The 19382-nt window shown below is 39.0% G+C and overlaps 1 protein-coding gene across 10 annotated transcripts in view; it reads right to left on the reverse strand.

The window, feature by feature from the left end:
• Positions 1-16692, reverse strand: part of ATRX (ATRX chromatin remodeler) — a 284022-nt gene extending 267330 nt beyond the window's left edge. For 9 of the 10 annotated variants that reach the window (XM_059679370.1, XM_059679369.1, XM_059679366.1 and 6 more), the window contains exon 1: positions 16443-16692. In XM_059679370.1, the coding sequence (XP_059535353.1) occupies positions 16443-16462 (20 nt within the window). In that variant the 5' untranslated portion in view covers positions 16463-16692. Of the gene's footprint in view, positions 1-16312 lie in introns of all 10 variants that reach the window. The other variant, XM_059679368.1, reaches the window with a different exon arrangement.
• Positions 16693-19382: the final 2690 nt, after the last annotated feature.

Genomic DNA, 19382 nt, shown 5'->3' on the forward strand with positions numbered 1-19382 from the left:
CACCGCACACCTGTCAGAATGGCTACCATCAACATATCAACAAATGACAAATGCTGGCGAGGATGTGGAGAAAAGGAAACCCTAGTACACTGCTGGTGGGAATGCAGAGTGGTGCAGCCACTATGGAAAACAGTATGGAGTTTCCTCAAAAAATTAAATATGGAACTGCCATTTGGCCCAGTGATCCCACTTCTAGGAATATATCCTAAGAAACCTAAAACACAAATCAGAAAGTATGTATGCACCTCTACGTTTACAGCAGTGCAATTTATAATAGCTAAGAATGGAAACAGCCCAAGTGTCCATCAATAGATGAGTGGATAAAAAAGCTGTGGTACATTTACACCATGGAATACTACTATACAGCAGTAAAAAGAAGAATCTCTTACCCTTTGAGACAGCATGGAGGGACCTGTAAATTATTATGCTAAGCGAAATAAGCCAGTCAGAGAAAGACAAGTATCACATGATCTCACTCATATGTGGAATCTAATGAACAAAATAAACTGATTAACCAAATAGGAGCAGAGACATAGAAGCATGAAACAGACTGTGGAAATTTCAGAAGGAAGTTGGGGAAGAGTGGTTGTTGGGAAGACATCAACCAAAGAACTTGTATGCATATATGCATAACCCATGAACACAGACAATAGGGTGGTGAAGGCCTGGGGTAGAGGAAGGGGGCAGGCTAGAAGGGGTCAGTAGGGGTAAAAGGGGACATATGTAATACTTTCAACAATAAACTTTTAATTAAAAAAAAAGAATGCACCATCACTTCTGCTTTATTCCTGCCAAAAATCCATAAATCTAATCATAAGGAGGCATCACACAAAGGACATTCAAAAAATAATTGACCAGCTCTCTTCAAAGATATCAAGGTCAGGAAAGACAATGAGACACAAAGAACTTCCAAATCAAAGGGTATCATTAGGGCAATTAGAAAATTTGAATATGGATTTTGTATTAGATAAGAGTATCATATGTATTAAAATTTTTATTTGATCATTATCCTGTAATTGTGTAAAAGAATAACTTTGTCCTTTGAAAATAGATGAAGCTTTAATGGAAAAGGGAGCATGATGTGAAAGGACAAAGCAGGACTGATGGCTGTGTCCTTAACCCCTCTTCCCAGAAAAAGCCGAAGGGTGTATCAGTCACTCAGCCTGCCCTTATCTCGGCCAATGGGAAAGCGGAGGAAACTAGCCCAAGGCCAAAAGTATGCTGGCCACCCCCCCTGTCTTTGTGAAACCAGACCCTAGCTGCACCCTGCCCCAACCCCCGACCCCAAGCCCTATTCTTAGTTCTCTTGGGACTCGGGGCTCTCTCTTGCATCCAGTAATGGAGACAAGAGGGGGACCAAGCGAGCTTGTATAAAAGGACCCTCTGCTTTTGCATCGGACTGACTGGTTCCCTGGTGTGGTTTTATTGGGGATCTTGAAATCTGGGCATAACAGATGTCCACAACTTACTCTCAAATGGTTCAGAAACAAAAATGAGTATAACAAGAGAAAATGAAAATGATAAAGTATTGGGGAAAAAATATTAACAATGGTGACTCTAGATAAAAGGTGAGTAGGTTTTTTACAGGTCCTATAACTCTTCTATAAGTATGAAATAGTATCAAAATTAAAATTACAAAAAAACTATAGCATTTAAACTCTTATTCAAATATCTTCTTTTTCTCAGGACACAGAACTATTGAGTCCAGTTTCTGTTAATCTGACTACATGTCCAACCCAAGAAAGCAGATGCCAGTTAAAAATATATCTTTGATAATTTTGCTTGAAAAAAATATAAAAACTTTGTACATTTGCCACTTCAATCCTGCTCTGAAATATCAAGAATTATTATTAGTGTTGATAATATCTAAGGATTTTGACAAATATAGATGAAAAAAGTCTACAGAGTGATGTCAGAGCAATCTCTGAGATCTAGTTTTAGTTTCTTTTAAAAATATTTTTTTAAATATATTTTATTGATTCTCCACAGAGAGGAGGGGAGAGGGATAGAGAGCCAGAAACATCAATGAGAGAGAAACAGATCAGCTGCCTCCTGCACACTCCCCAGTGGGCATGTGCCCGCAACCAAGGCACATGCCCTTGACCGGAATCGAACCCGGGACCCTTGAGTCCGCAGGCCAACGCTCCATCCACTGAGCCAAACCGGTCAGGGCATAGTTTTAGTTTCTTATAACTCTCCATCCCCCTTTTTTATTTTCCTACTTTATAATCTGGGTTTATGTTCTTGAATTGAATGTTCATGTTTATTTATCATTTTACTATATCTTTATTGTTCTTTAGAAAAAGTTGATCATATCACTCTAAAGACTTTTAAAGTTTTTATTAGTTTTCTATAATGAAAAGGCAAAAAAATTAAACAGCTTAGCACAGCATAAATAGCCTTTTCAAATCTGACTCCAACTAAAGGGTGTCCCAAAATTCACGCAAGAAGTAATTTTGATAAAAAACACAGGTTTATAATTAAAATTTGTAAATTTTTTATTGATTCATAAAGTATACAGTATAGGGTTATGTATGGAATAGCATATCGGATAAATGACCTCCATGGCTTTGCTGGCACATCTGCACTCTTTTGTTGAAATTTTCCAAGACCATTTTGCATAAATGTGGCTGAATTTCAATGAGGCTCATTTTCACCTTGATGGTTTGGTTAATCGACAAAATTGTCGCATTTGGGGTTCAGAAAATCCAGGAGTGATTGTTGAGAAACAAATGCATCCACAACGTGTCACTGTTTGGTGCGGATTTTGGGCTGGAGGCATCATCGGACCATTCTTCTTCGAAAATGCGGCTGCTTAGGCAATAACAGTTAATGGTGCTCGCTATTGCGACATGGTAATCCATTTACCGATATGCTATTGCATACATAACCCTATACTGTATACTTTTAGAATCAATAAAAAATTTACAAATTTTAATTATAAACCTGTGTTTTCTATCAAAATTACTTCTTGCGTGAATTTTGGGACACCCTTTCTCTTCCTTTTTTTCAACTCATATCCTCTCAAATCACACTTAATGTCTTGGTATTCTCAAAACACATAAGGGCCCCATTTTAGCAAGTATCTAGACTTCCCCTTTCCACCATCTAGAACAGGGGTGGGCAAACTTTTTGACTCGAGGGCCACAATGGGTTCTTAAACTGGACCGGAGGGCCGGAACAAAAGCATGGATGGAGTGTTTGTGTGAACTAATATAAATTCAAAGTAAACATCATTACATAAAAGGGTACGGGTGTTTTGTTTTTTTTTAGTTTTATTCATTTCAACCGGGCCGGATGCGGCCCACGGGCCGTAGTTTGTCCACGGCTGGGCTAGGGTATTTGGAAGGCCACCCACATGCCCAGGGCTGAACACATGCTCAGAAAAGACATGAAAAAGCCAGAAGCTTTCACCTCTGGCTGACCCCTTAGCCTCCACTCAATCAGGAAGTGAAGGCTAGAGAAGAGTTGTAAATGACCTGGCTAAACACTGATAAAGTACCCCAAAACTGAGACAATCTGCAAAAATTGAGAGTTGTTTTGTTACGTTTGCTTCTAGGCATTTAAGGAAAGTTCTGTCAAACCACAACATACCAATAAACTACCAGAACAAGCACTTCAGTGTCTATACATGACAAAAAATATAGTCTTTATGAAAATAGGTTAGAAAGTTCATTAAACAAAAATTACACAACCCAAAACAAACAGTAACAAATCCTGGGGGGGAGGAATAAAATTTCCCAGGGTTACTACATTAAATACTGTCATGCCTCACTTAGCAACCAGAATATGTTCTGAGAAATACATCATTAGGTGATTTTGTCATTGTGCGAAAAATCAGAGTACACTTATGCAAACTTAGATGGTAGAACAGTGATGGCGAACCTTTTGAGCTCGGCGTGTCAGCATTTTGAAAAACCCTAACTTAACTCTGGTGCCGTGTCACATATAGAAGTTTTTTGATATTTGCAACCATAGTAAAACAAAGATTTATATTTTTTATATTTATTTTATATATTTAAATGCCATTTAACAAAGGAAAATCAGCCAAAAAAATGAGTTCGCGTGTCACTTCTGACACGTGTGTCATAGGTTCGTCATCACTGTGGTAGAATCTACTACACACCTAGGCTATATGGTATAGCCTATTACTCCAGGGCTACAAAACTATACAGCATGTTTCTGTACTGAATACTATAGGCAATGGTAACACAATGGTAATTTGTATATCTAAATACATCTAAACATAGAAAAGGTACAGTAAAATATGGTATAAAAGATTAAAAAATGGTTACCTGTATAGGGCACCTACCAAGAATAGAGCTTGCAGGAATGGAAGTAACTCTGGGTGAGTCAGTGAGTGGTGAGTGAATGTGAAGGGCTAGGATATTACTGCACTATGGTAACCTTTATAAACATTGTACATTTAGGCTACACTCAATTTATAAAAATAAATTTTTTCTTCAACAAGTTAACCTTAGTTTACTGTATTTTTTTTACTTTATGAACTTTTAAATTTTTAACTTTTTGACTTTTGTAATAACACTTAGCTTAAAACACAAACCAATTGTAGATCTGTACAAAAATATTTTCTTTCTTTTTTGTTTTTTAATCTTTATTGTTGAAAGTATTACGTAAGTCCTCCTTTTTCTTCCCATTAACTACCTCCAGCCCACTCCCGTGTGCCTCATCACCGCACTGTCTGTGTTCACAGGTTATGTTTATATGCATACAAGTTCATTGGTTGATCTCTTCCTACCCACCCTCCCCTGCCTTCCCTCTGAGGTTCAACAGTCTGTTCATGCTTCTATGTCTCTGGGTCTATTTTTGATCATCAGTTTATTTGGTTCATTAGATCCCACATATGAGTGAGATCATGTTGTACTTATCTTTCTCTGACTGGCTTGTTTTTTTTTAATTTTATTTTATTGCTTACAGTCTTACAAAGGGTATTACATATGTGTCCCTTTTTTCCCCCCGCCCTTGACAATCCCCTGGCCTCCCCTACCCCCCAGTGTCTTATGTCCATTGGTTATGCTTATATGCATGCATACAAGTCCTTTGGTTGATCTCTTACACCCCTCCATCCTGCCCCCCACCCCTCCCCGGCCTTCCCGCTACAGTTTGACAGTCTGTTTGAGGCTGCTCTGCCTCTGTATCTATTATTGTTCAAAAGTTTATAATGGTCTCTATTATCCATGAATGAGTGAGATCATGTGGTATTTTTCCTTCATTGACTGGCTTATTTCACTCAGCGTAATACTCTCCAGGTCCATCCATGCTGTTGCAAATGGCAGAGTTGTTTCTTTTTTATTGCAGTGTAGTTTTTTTTGTCAAAAACTAAGCTACAAGCCTGGCCGGTGTGGCTATTTGGTTAGAGCATTGGCCCACACACCAAAGGTCACAGGTTCGATTCCCAGTCAAGGGTACATATCTGGGTTGTACGTTCGCTCCCCGACCCTGGTTGGGGCAAGTGTGAGAGGCAACCAATTGTTGTGTCTCTAGACACATCGAGGTTTCTCTGTATCTCCCTCACTCCCTTCACTTCCACTAAATGAAAAAAAAAATATCCTGGGTTGAAGATTAAAAAACAAACAAAAAGAAAACACAAACACACACACACATACATTAGTATAGATCTACACAAGATCATGATGATGAATATGATGAATATCACCATGTTTCACCTTCACATCTTGTCCCACTGGAAGGCCTTCAAAGTGAATAACATGCATGAAGCTATCATCTCCTATATCTCCTGTGATAACAACGCCTTCTTCTGGAATGCTTCCTGGTGGAACTGCCTGAGGCTCTTCCCAAGGTGAAATAACTCTATTCAGAAATATGTCCATGGTAGTTTTGCTTAGCTTGTTTCTTTTTTTCATCAAAGGTTTGCTTGTAAGCAGATAATGCAGTATGAACATTCCTCACTATAATGGAAACCTTTCATTGTTGGGGGTCCATGTTTTCAAACTTTTTAAGCAGCTTACTGAGGTCCACAAAAGCTTCTGCTAAGCCCTAGCTGGTTTGGCTCAGTGGATAGAACATCAGCCTGCGAACTGAAGAATCCCGGGTTAGATTCTGGTCAAGGGCACAGTAAGGGGCGTGCAAGAGGCAGCCAATCAATGATTCTCTCTCATCATTGATGTTTCTATCTCTCTTTCCCTTTCCCTTCCTCTCTGAAATCAATAAACATATTTTTTAAAAAAAGTTCCTGCTAAAACATTCACTGTCACTTTCCTTGGGAGCTGGTCTTATGGAACCACCATCATATATGCAGTCCATCTAACCAAAACGCCATTATGCAGCATATGACTATATTCAAAATGTCCATTTCAAAAAAGTTACATGCATGCAAAGAAACAACAGAGTATGGATATTCACTAGAAAAAAAGGAAATTAAGAGGACTGTCCACAAAGAAGCCCAGACATTGGAATTAGGAGACAAGACTTTAAAATCAACTGTCTTAAATACACTAAAAGTGATGATAAGAAAATCATGGACAAAGAAGTAAAGGAAACCAGGATGTTTTAAACACGGTAAGACTATCCAGTAAAGAAATTATAAAAAGAAACCAAATAAAATTTTGTAATAGGAAAGGGCAATAACAGAAATTTAAAATCCACTATCGAGGTTCAACAGAAAATCTGAACAGGAAGAAATAATCAGTGAACTAAGATTAACCAGCAAAAGCAAAAAGAAAAAATAATGAAGAAAAATGAATAGAGCATCAGGATAGACACCATCAAGCATACCAACACACACATAATGACAGTTGCAAAAGGATAGAGAAAAAGGAACAGAAAGAATATTTGAAGAAACTGTAACCTAAAACTTGCCAAATTTCATAAAATACACGATTCTTCATATCTAAGAAACTCAACGAACTCTAAGTAGGATAGAGATCCACACTGAATCAAAATATAAGTAAACTGTCAAAAGCTAAAGAAAATTTTGAAACCAACAGAAGTAACCAGTACAAAGGGCCCTCCTTAAATTAATAGCTGAACACCTTCAAGACCAGATACATAACATATTTAAAGTGCTGGGGGGGGCCTGTTAACCAACAATTAATTCTACATGTAGCAAATGTATCCTTGGATAAAGAAGAAGAAATGTGACAGAAAACAAAAGCTGAGGGAAATTTTTTTTAACATATTTTATTGATTTTTTACAGAGAGGAAGGGAGAGAGACAGAGAGTCAGAAACATCGATGAGAGAGAAACATCGATCAGCTGCCTCCTGCACATCTCCCACTGGGGATGTGCCCGCAACCAGGCACACGCCTTTGACCGGAATCGAACCTGGGACCCTTCAGTCCGCAGGCCAACGGCTCCATCCACCAAGCCAAACCAAGCCAAACCGGTTTCGGCATCTGAGGGAGTTTGTTGCTAGTATACCTGCCCTACAAGAAATGCTAAAGGGAGTCCACCAGCCTGAAGTGAAAGGATACTACAAGTGTAACTTGGAGCTATATTATAAAATAAAAAGAACAATGGTATAAGTAACTAAAACTACTTTTTTAAAGTTTGTAACTAACTCAACCTCTTTAACTGATAATCAGAAACATCCCCCAGCCCTGGCCAGGTGATTCAGTCGGTTGGAGTGTCCTCCCTTACACCAAAAGATTTCGGGTTCGATTACCAGTGGGGGCATGTACAGGAGGCAACGGATTAATGTTTCTTTTTCACATCGATATTTCTCTCACTCTTTCTCTCTCTCTTCCTCTCTCTCTCTCTCTCTCTCTCTCTCTCTCTCTCTCTCTCTCTCTGTCTCTCCCCCCTTCCTCTCTCTCTAAAAATCAATAAAAACATATCCTTGGATGAGGAATTAAAAAAAAAAAAAAAACATCGCCCTGGCTGCTGTAGTTCAGTTGTTTTAGAGCATCTTCTCATCTCCTACACCGAAAGGCTGCGGATTCAATCACCAGTCAGGGAGTATACATAGGCTGCAAGTTCAGTCCTGGTTGGGGCACCTATGAGAGGCAACTAATCGATGTTTCTTTCTCTTTCTTTCTTTCTTTCTTTCTTTCTTTCTTTCTTTCTTTCTCTCTCTCTCTCTCTCCCTTCCTCTCTCTAAAATCAATAAACATATCCTCAGGTGAGGATTAAAAAAGAAATTTTTTAAAGTATCATCAGTGATATATTTTTTAAAAAGAAAAACCTAATAAAAATGGTAGCATAACTTTACACATATTAACCACTTAACTGCCACGATATTTTAAATTTAATTAAAAAAGGTAAGCCACTTGCGTCTATAGACGCTTATGGCATACAAATGTTAAGTGATTAAGAAATACACAAATAGACCAATAAACATGGCACTTTACCTTGAAAAAGACCTTAAGTTCGCTTGTGGAAGTGGGCATCTGAAGGGTTGCAGCTTATGAATTATTGTGAAGTGATGGAAGGAGGGCTATCTGAAATCGGATGGAAAATTGTAACAGATGTGGATGGGTAAGACCCATAACATAAGGGATGAACTATGATAACTGGTAGATGTCTGAAGTGTGTGTGTGTATATGCAAATATTTTAATGCAGCTCAGTTAAGCTTGGTGCAGTTTCCTGCAAACTTTATAAAGGGCCAGAAAATAAATATTTTAGGCTTTGTGAGCCATTAGGTCTCTGTTGTAACTATTCAACTCTGAGATTGTAGTGCAAAAGCAGCCACAGACAATGTAAACAAATGGGCTTGGATGTGTTCCAATAGAACTTTATTTACAAAAATAGGCCACTGGTTGGTGGCCATAGTTTGCTGACCCCAACCTTGCAGACAAAATATTACATAAACAAATGAAAATTTTTATGTTCAAATTGTCCCCTTGTTGGAACAAATTCACATTTTCAAAACAAGCACTATATCAGAACTAGGTTTGAAATGCTATCAAATAAATAAAAAAGTAACTAACATAACTCAAATAAGCAAATAGCAAATCCAGTATTACTTGAAAATAAATTAGTTTTGAGTTTGGACTTTATACATCAAATGTCACACAAAAGCCAACAGACCACTTCAGATGACCAAAATAAAGACAACTAAGGATAGATTTAAAACAATCATAGTCATTCAAAATCTGTGCATTAAATTCTACACAATCTTTAAGGAAAGTAGGTAATACTTTTGACAGTCCTGAACTAGAATAGAATCATCAGGCTCACTCACAAGACACATGTGACTTTTACAAGATCATCAAGCTACAAAAGTTAGCCCAGAGCTCTGGCTGGTTTCTCAGTGGTTAGAGCATCGGCCTGAGGACCAAAGAGTTTCGGGTTCAATTCCCGGTCGAGAGCACATACCTCGGTTGCAAGCTCGATCCTTGGCCCCAGTCAGAGCAAGCAGGAAGCAACCAAGAGATATGGCTCTTTTACATGGATGTTTCTCTTTCTCTCTCTCTCTCTCTCTCTCTCTCTCTCCCCTTCTGACTCCCTTCCACTCTCACACACACACACACACACACAAAAAAAAATCAATGGAAAAAATATCCTCAGGTGAGGATTAAAAAAAAGTTAACCCAGAAACTGCAATATAACATGAATAAGTTCTGGATATCTAATGTACAGCATGGTGACTATAGTTAATACCATAATATACCCTTGAAAGCTGCTATATAAGTAGATCTTAAATATTCTCACCACAGCAGCAAAAAAAAAAAGGTAATTATGTTAACTAATCTTACTGTGGTAGTAATTTTTAAGTATATACATATATCAAATCATCACGTTGTACACCTTAAACTACACAACATTATATGCCAATTACATCTCAATAAAGCTAGAAAGAAAACCAAGCTAATTGCACAATGGTCATACAATATTTGTCCAGCAAATAAAAATTCTAAGTTAACCTTTTCCCAAATAGAAAATACTAAGATAGCCCTGGCCGGTTTGGCTCAGTGGATAGAGTGTCGACCTGCGGACTGAAAGGTCCCAGGTTCGATTCCAGTCAAGGGCATGTACCTTGGTTGCAGGCAAATCCCCAGTTGGGGGTGTGCAGAAGGCAGCTGATCAATGTTTCTCTCTCATCGATGTTTCTAACTCTCTATCCCTCTCCCTTCCTCTCTGTAAAAAATCAATAAAATATATTTTAAAAAAATACTAATATATACAACATTCCTTACTCAAGGTGCTATGGAATCCTCCCCCAGTCCAGTCTTCTCTGTCAAAACTATACCCACCCTCCAAGGGCCAGATTCAAATGCGCTCTATAAAACCTTCCATGGACCCTTTCAGAAATGTCTTTCTACCCTGAACTCCCACAGCAATTTAGTTTTTACCCAATGCAACATTTATCATTTTATATCCTGCTGCAAAACTATTTGTGTATATGGCTTATTTCCTCTGCTATGTGGGAAGTAAGACTAGTCATTAGCCATACTAAATCCCTCTGCCTGGACTGCCCTTTTTCATAGCCAACCCTTAACTGCTAACTCATCTTCAAGACCCAATACAGATACCATCTCCTCTGCAAAACTTTTCTTAGACAATCCCCAAATTAGGCTTTCCTTCATTTTTGATCCATAACACAACCAATATACCTCCATTTTAGCACTTTGTGACTGCTTATTTACTTACTAACTCCCTTGCTAAATGAAGAATGCCTTAATTAAGTAGGCATGAATTTGGTGAAGAGCGAAATTCACCTTCGTTTCCTTTGGTGATATTTACCTTAAGGAACACTCCACTTAAAAACCACTCAACTTAAAAGCAGGCAAGGTGGTGATCTTAAAAAGCACCTACTATTCCAGGGACATAAACTTCTTTTGTTTGTGGCTGGCAAAGGCTGAGCTGCAGTTAGTTTAAAAAAAAAAAAAAAAAACCTAAGTGAATCTTCCACACCGGGGAAGTGCCTTTTTAAATGCAAATAATTAACCCCTCCTAACTCCTTTGGCCCCCTTCCTTTCCCAGACCACATTAGGGATGGGAGTATTGCACTGAGGCAGGTGGTGGGGGGAGGGGGTTGAGAGGAGACTGGCAGGAGACTCACAGAAGATTCCACCTTGTCAACCTTTGCAAACCCTAGCACAGTGCCTGCCCCCTAGTTGATACTAATGTAATTAATCAACAAATAAAGCATTCCCCTAAAAATGGAACATAGAAAAAAATATATATATCACTGCCATACAAATATTTAAACAAATATTGAATGGAACAGTTAACATGAAAACTAACTACAGATAACAAGAATGGCTACTTCAAGCCAAAACTGAAAGACAAAGTCTCAGAGATAGTATCAGAAAATAGTGGTGCACATCCAACAGATTCTGGGCCAATCAAATCAGTAAAAGTTCTCTCCAATGTCAACTGAAATACCTGCACAGCATTAGCTCCCAAACTGGACAAAGGGTGCTATGACATCAAGGGAAGCCACACAGCCATGGGTGCCAAGCAGAAGCCTGGAGTCACAGAGACATGGGGTCCAAACTCAGTCTGTTGCTCATTCACTGGGAGCCCTGGAGCATTACTTAACCTCCCAAAGTGTCAGTTTCCTCAACTGTAACGTAGGGATACAGAATTACTACCTTAGCCAGGCCAGTGTTGCTCATTAGGTTGGGCATTGTCCCATGCACCAAGAACTTGCAGGTTTGATTTTTGGTAAGGGCACATGCCGGGGTTACAGGAATTGATCCCCAGTAGGGGGCATTCAGGAAGCAGTTCATTGATGTTTCTCTCTCATTCATGTTTCTATCTCTCCCTCCCTCTCTCTCTAAAAATCAATAAAAAAGAATTACTACCTCAAAGGGTTATTATAAGGCCTAAATTAAAAACATCACATAAAAAAAGAAAGGAATAGTGGCTACGGGGCAAAATTCACAGAATATTTTCCCAGGGCAAAAATCACAATTGGCTAGAACTAATATAGGTATTTTCAGAAGTATCTCCAATCATAAAAGAGCACAAATCTAATACAACTGAATATAGTATTCTTCCAAATAGAGCATGTCCTGAGCCACAATAATTATTAACAAACTTCCCATGAAAATTTTTTTCTTTTCCAATAAGTGTTTGCACAAGTATGTGTACATGATATGACAGATTATATTAGCAACAAAACATTTATTTCCTAACCATGTAACTTTTAAGGCAAAAAAAGATATGCATGCAATGAATAAAGAAACTTCTCATCACTACTCTTCTCCCTACCCCCAAAAAAGGCAATAAAGTTTAAGAATGACTGATACTCAAATAAGAAGGATCACTTTTAAATAACTGACTTTTCAATGTATGATTTTGCCAGGTCATCAGTTTATTTTCTTCCCTCTTGCCAACTCGCTATTTTTTTAATATATTTATTTATTGATTTCAGAGAGGAAGGGAAGAGAAAGAGATAGAAACATCAATGATAAGAGAGAAACATTGATCGGCTGCCTCCTGCACGCCCCCCATGGGGGATCGAGCCTGCAACGCCAGTATGTGCCCTTGGCTGGAATCGAACCTGGGACCCTTCAGTCCACAGGCTGATGCTCTATCCACTGAGCCAAGCCAGCCAGGGCTACTTGCTATTTTTTCACCACACTATCCTAGAAAATTTCTTTTTTATATAAACACAAGTAAAAATCAGACCTAATCAAGTGCTCAAGAGAAGATCTGATAAAGAAAAAAATCTGGAACTACTGTGTAACAAAATTAATGGTAATGCATTAATTGTTCATATTATGTCTCACATTAGAAGAGAATCAAGAGTGATTTGGTGTTGTGGGTTCAACTCACTCAAGCATTACCTGTCAGATCATCCTTCAACTGATTATGGCTTGTGATGAATGACACTTCAGCCTGAGATAGTTCTTCTGAACATTCACTTGAAGCTCTTTTATAGTAAATAATCAGGGAGAATCATGCTTTTTAAAAGTAATTCTCTACATTTACTAGTATATATGTGGTTCTTTACAAGGGTTTTTCACATAACTTAAAGACTCTCCTGGAATTGTTTCCTTTATCCCACTATCTCATCTGTACTTAAAGACAAAATATTGGTAACAGCTAAAACTCAAAGCTGCAAAAATGACCACAATAGTAGCTAACATGTGTTTCTTATAATACTTGGGCTAAAGTGGTCATAATCATATTAGATCTGGCAGCTTAAAGAATCATTAATGCCTATGGTTAAGAACATAAGCTCTAGAGTCAAGACTGGGTTCAATTCCAGCATCACTAATTATAAGCAGTATTAACTTTTGATCAAGTTCTTTGATCTCAAAGAACTTATGCCTCAGATTCCTTCTCATCTGCAAAATGAGAAATACCAAGTACCTACCCCATAGGATTGTTTCAAGAACTAATCAAGATTATACAGGTAGCCGAAACCGGTTTGGCTCAGTGGATAGAGCATCGGCCTGCGGACTGAAAGGTCCCAGGTTCGATTCTGGTCAGGGGCATGTACCTGGGTTGCGGGCACATCCCCAGTGGGAGATGTGCAGGAGGCAGCTGATGGATGTTTCTCTCTCATCGATGTTTCTAACTCTCTATCTCTCTCCCATCCTCTCTGTGAAAAATCAATAAAATATATTTAAAAAAAAAAAAAAAAAGATTATACAGGTAGCCTTAGCTAGTTTTGCTCAGTGGTAAGAGGGTCAGCCCAGGACTGAAGGGTCACTGGTTCAAGTCCAGTCAAGGGCATGTACCTCAGTTGCAGGCTCCATCCCTGCCCCAGTTGGGGCACATGGGGAGGCAACCAATCAATGTCTCTCTCTCACACTGAAGTTACTATGCTGCTGTAAAAAGGAAGGATCTCCTATCATTTGCAACAGCATGGATGGAGCTGGAGAGCATTATGCTAAGCGAAATAAGCCAGTCAGAGAAAGATAAATACCACATGATCTCACTCATTTGTGGATTATAATGAACAACATAAACTGATGAACAAAACAGATCCAGAGACAGAGAAGCATCCATCAGATGCTCAAACCTCAGAGGGAAGGTAGGGGAGGATGGGGGTAAGGGGGAGAGATCAACCAAAGGACTTGTATGCATGCATATAAGCATAACCAATGAACACAGACACCAGGGGTGGTGAGGGCATGGGGGGATGGGGCAATGGGGGATAAGGACACATATGCAATACATTAATCAATAAAGAAAAAAAGTCAAAAAAAGATACTTAATTAAAAAAATGAAGTTTCTCTCTCTGTCTCTCCCCCTCCCTTCCACTCTCTCTAAAAATCAATGGGAAAAAATATCCTCAGGTGAGGATTAACAAAAAATAATCCTATATAATAAAAGCTAATATGCAATTTGTCTCCTCAGGAGTTCAACTGAATGGGAGTTCAACCGCTTGCTATGACGTGTGCTGACCACCAGGGGGCAGCGTGGAATGAAGGAAAGTCCCAGCCAGCAGCTGGCAGCCGGCAGCTGGGGGAAGGAAGGCCCCCAATCAGCCCTGATCTCTGGCCAGGCCTAGGGACCCCTGCATGAATTTCATGCACCAAGCCTCTAGTAACAAAATACAAAATTAAAAAGATTATACAGGTAAAGGTATAATTCTTACTCTTACCACCAGGTTCTACAAAAATTCAAGAACCATAAGGAGAATCAACCCTGGCATAAAATGAATAATTCTATTCAGAAAGTGTATACATGGTTATTCACTCACTCTAAAGAAAGGAAGAAATCCAAATTCAGAAAACCCTACAGTTTTAAATGCCAACTTTGTGAGATACAATAAAGTACACCCTTCATGATGAACATGAGCACCTGATAATAACCAACCAACAAGTTGTACTGGTACGTACCTCTATGGGTCCAATACCCTATATATAAAGGTTTACTATCCTTGAGACAATAAGCACAAATTCAGAAACCAAAGCCACAATGTTTTCACAACTAGGAATCTATAATCTAAGAACTAAAGTGTATTTTTTTTCTCGAGGGAAGGAAATCATCTATCTACTGGTGGTTAATGCAGAAAAATAGGCATAGGTATCATAGGCTCATTCCCAAAATCTATATACTAGCTAAAGAGCCCCATAAACACATAACATCCTAGTAGTTACTCTCAAAGGCACATTTCGCCAACTACGAATGCAATTCTGATCCATGCTCCCTGTTTTTTCCTTTAGTTTGCCACTAGGCGCCAAGAATACATCTCAGTTGGCTGGCCAGTGTGGCTCAGTGGTTGAGCATCGACCTATGAACCAGGAGGTCACCGTTGGATTCCCACCGGTCAGGGCACAAGCCTGAGTTGTGGGCTAGATCCCCAGTGGTAGGCATGCAGGAGGCAGCCTTCCATCACTCATAATTGATGTTTCTTTCTCTCTCTCCCTCTCCCTTCCTCTCTGAAATTAGTAAAAATATATTAAGAAAAGGGAAAGCTAAGTTAAAAAAACAACACACATCTCAGAGTAAAAAAAAGTATTAATTCACAAGGGATGAAATGTCCAATGTCAAACTGCCAGAGAAGCAAGCCAGCCACCTGTCTAAAAGTGGTATGCATTTCATATTAACCCATATTTTTAGACACTATCAAGAGGCAAATCAGAAGCACAAAGGGAAAAAAGCCTGAATCTAATAAACGTGCTTGATTGGTAAGAGGCAGCCTGCTAGGCATAGCTTCCCTTGCAATAAATCTTACTTCCCATCAACCCACGTTTACCTGCTCCCCATCCCTCATGGAATAAATAAAGAAACAAAAATAGGGTCTAATTACTTTTGCTCGAAATTTGCTCAGAGAGTGGGAAAACATTTGAGATCTGCCTTACCAACCATAAAAGCTGGACTTCACAAAAAAGTATGCCCTTCGGAAGCAAAACCTCATGTTACTTTCCCCTTGCCTAGAGGTAAGTCCAAGGATACCCTTGAGGATCTGAAGTAGAAAAGGGATGTAAATACTTGGCAAGATCCATCAATTCACCCCCAGAAAGGGACTTGTCCCCAAGGGCTACAAAAACAAAAATCTGCAAGGCCTGGGTACTTCCGGTCTCCAGCAGTCTTAAGGCCACTAAGTCGTCCCAGGATCTCACATCCTCATGCACGCACGCCCTTCCCCCTCTTCCCACCCTCTCACCCCCCTTCTTCCCACCCTCCCACCTCCCCCTCTTCCTACCCTCCCACCAGCTTCTTCCCCAACGCAGTTTCTAGGCCCAAAGATTAGGAAGAATGACGGGGATTGCAACAACTGCCTCCGACTTCAGCGGTCTCAATGCACAGGCATCAAATAAACAAGAGGAGGCCAACTAAGCTTCACTGGTTAGGGAACGTTAAAGCATGCGCCCAACATGCCAGGCCGCCCCCCCACCCCCACCCCCACCCCCACCCCAATACCACCCCCACCCCCACCCGGAGCTGGAACCTACCGCCAAAGCCCAAAACCCTTCTCACCTAAAGAGAAAACGATGCCTCTTTCAGCTAAGCAACAGACAGGTCTGAGCCACCAAGCCAAAGCTTTCCCAGACTCAGAATGCGCGTAGGCCAAGATCGTTAGGACCCGTGAGACCGGGTTGTGTTTTACCTCATGGGCTCAGCAGTCATGTTTTCGCTTCAAAGCCTTATGGGCTTCAGCTACCGTAGGGCGTCGCTCCGCGCTTCCTGGCGCCCGGCTACGACAGAAATGCACTGCACTCAGTCGTCACGATAGCTGCTGCTGGAAGCTTCCCACAGCTCAAAGGCCGCGACTACTGCCACCACAGCAGAAGCCGCGGAAACAAAGCGACGCCGCCGCCGCCGCCATTTTGTTGGGCCGAGGCTTAGGCAGGAGAATTGGCGCGTCCTCCCTCTTCCTCTTTCCTTCCTCCATTGGCTACCTCCTCCTCAGCTCGGATGCTGATTGGCTACGGAAATTCACATTCTTTGGGGGCCTGTTGCTAAGGCGGTCTGAGTCATTTGATCCTCTCCACCTTTTTGTAGAGGTTCGCACCAGTTTAGTCCCATTGACCTGAAAGTGCTAGTGACTATTTTGACTTTATTCCAAAATGCTTTTTGATGCATCCTCTTTTCTTGACATATTCGCAAACTAATAACAACAACTTACATTTATTGAGAGCTTACTATATACCCAGCACTATACTAATCTTTATCAGGACTATTTCATGTAATCTAAATACCCTTGAGGGTATACACACTATTATTACCTACATTTTTCCAGATGAGGAAACCAAGGCACAAAATCCCACAGTAGTGAAGCCGAGATTCAGGCCAGACACCACACTCTTAAACACCAATCTATACTTAGATCCTAAATGTTCTTTCCAAAATTCCAGGTTATCATGAAGTGCTTTCCTTTTCCGGATGTTTTATGTATAATATTCAGCATGTCATATATATATATGACATAAGACCAACTTGAAACCTGTATACAATTCTTTCAATATTGAATAAACTCTACACTGCTGCTTGGAAAACACACACACACACACCATTTACCCAATCTGATGTGATGTGTAGCTCACAAACGAACCAATCTAGATCTGTTTCCTCTTTACAGAGGTATGGTGGATGATCTCTGCTTTCATGTTCTATAATTTAATGGTCCATTGGTAATCTCTGCAAGTCACAAATCAGTTCTCTAAAATTGAATAGTTTCAATTTTTTATCCAAAATTATTCTGCAATACATGTTTTAGTTAATTCTATTTGTTTTTCTTGAAATCTGCAAGAACTGTTGTGTTTAGGTTGCAGGGTTGCTGCTTTCTATTGGAATATCAAGTGATGAGCCTTTTTTTAATGGAATACTTTGATAATCTGATAGACTCAGACAACTTTTTAATCAAAAGAAGCTTGTACACATTTCAAGTCATCTTTCATATATTTAGGTACCATTGCCAACTGTAGAAACCAGCTTTCTGTATCCAGTATACTGATTTTCTTCTTGTGGTACATTAAGCATCACTTAAATATACAACTTACAGAAGTTTTATTTTCCTCCCTGGTAAATGCAATTAACTAATTAACTTGAAAGGAGATCCACTTCATTACAGAAAGCACACAACTTTTAAAACATATCTTGGTGACAAAGAAACACTAAAGAGCTTTAAATGACATCCCACAAATAGAGAACAATAACAACATTTTAATCATAGAATTTTAAAAATACACAATAACTCACTATATTTATTTATTATAAGAAAGAGGCCGAAGCCGGTTTGGCTCAGTGGATGAAGCGTCGGCCTGCGGACTGAAGGGTCCCAGGTTCGATTCCGGTCAAGGGCATGTACCTGGGTTGTGGGCACATCTCCCAGTGGGAGATGTGCAGGAGGCAGCTGATCGATGTTTCTCTCTCATCGATGTTTCTAACTCTCATCTCTCTCCCTTCCTCTCTGTAAAAAATCAATAAAATATATATTAAAAAAAAAAAAAGAAAGAGTATTTCTATGCTTTTAAAGGATAACTAACAAAGTTTTACTGATATAGTTATATCACTTTCAATAAATGCTTCTCAATTAGTTTCATTCAGCTGTATTTTAGAAAAAATTCAATGTTACACATCTCTTTCACAATTTTTATCAAATTGCCACAGAAGTCAACTTAGAACCCTTTCTTCCTATCAAACCTAATAGGATTCTTGACCATAAGTGTGTAATTTGTGAATTTGCTTATTTGCTTTAGAAGAAAGAGAAGGTAAATTACCTTTAAGAGAACAAGTTGGATGAGAACTAGATCCTCTCATATTTTTTAAATAAACACCATCACAAGTTCTATTTTATGTCCAAATCACAATGCTATGGAAACATCTATGAAATGTTTAAATGTATAAATTCTTAATTCAGAAATTTAACTAATAGGGATTTACCCTCTACAAGTGAAAACTGAGATGTCCGAAAGACTATTCACTGAAGCATTGTCACATCAAAGTGACATAGATGTTCCTCAATTGGGGAGCGGTTAAATAAATTAAATTATTATATCCATACAAAAAATACCATATAGCTTTTTAATATAAATTTGTTTCCAAAATCCCCATTTCTACTGCAAGTGAGACTGTGGCATAGTTCATAGACTAAGAAATAAGAATGGATGCAGGCGATTTTTTTAGTATTTCAAGGGCTAAAATGATTTGTCCCAGGATATAAACAAGGTAATTAAAATGTTTAGACTCTAAGGATGTAATTATTGGGTATTTTTAAAATGTATCTTTATTGTTGAAAGTATTACAGATGTCCACCTTCTCTTCCCCCTATTGACCCCTGGGTCTTTTTTTCCTATGCTTTTTTTCTCCCTCTCTTTGTGTTTGCCTTGACATAAATAGCAAATTCCATGCCTTTATCAGGCCCTTACAACAATTTATTTTCATACCAAACCTCTCATTAAGCCTCCTCCTTCTCTTTAAAAATTTTTTTTGAGAAATAATTCACATAAATTTCATCCTTTCAAAGTGTATAATTCAGTGGTTTTTAGTATTTTCACAAAATTGTGCAACCATCACCACTATCTGATTACAGAACATTTTCATCACT

The sequence above is a fragment of the Myotis daubentonii genome, chromosome X (assembly GCF_963259705.1).
Source record: "Myotis daubentonii chromosome X, mMyoDau2.1, whole genome shotgun sequence".
Taxonomy (NCBI): Eukaryota; Metazoa; Chordata; class Mammalia; order Chiroptera; family Vespertilionidae; genus Myotis; species Myotis daubentonii.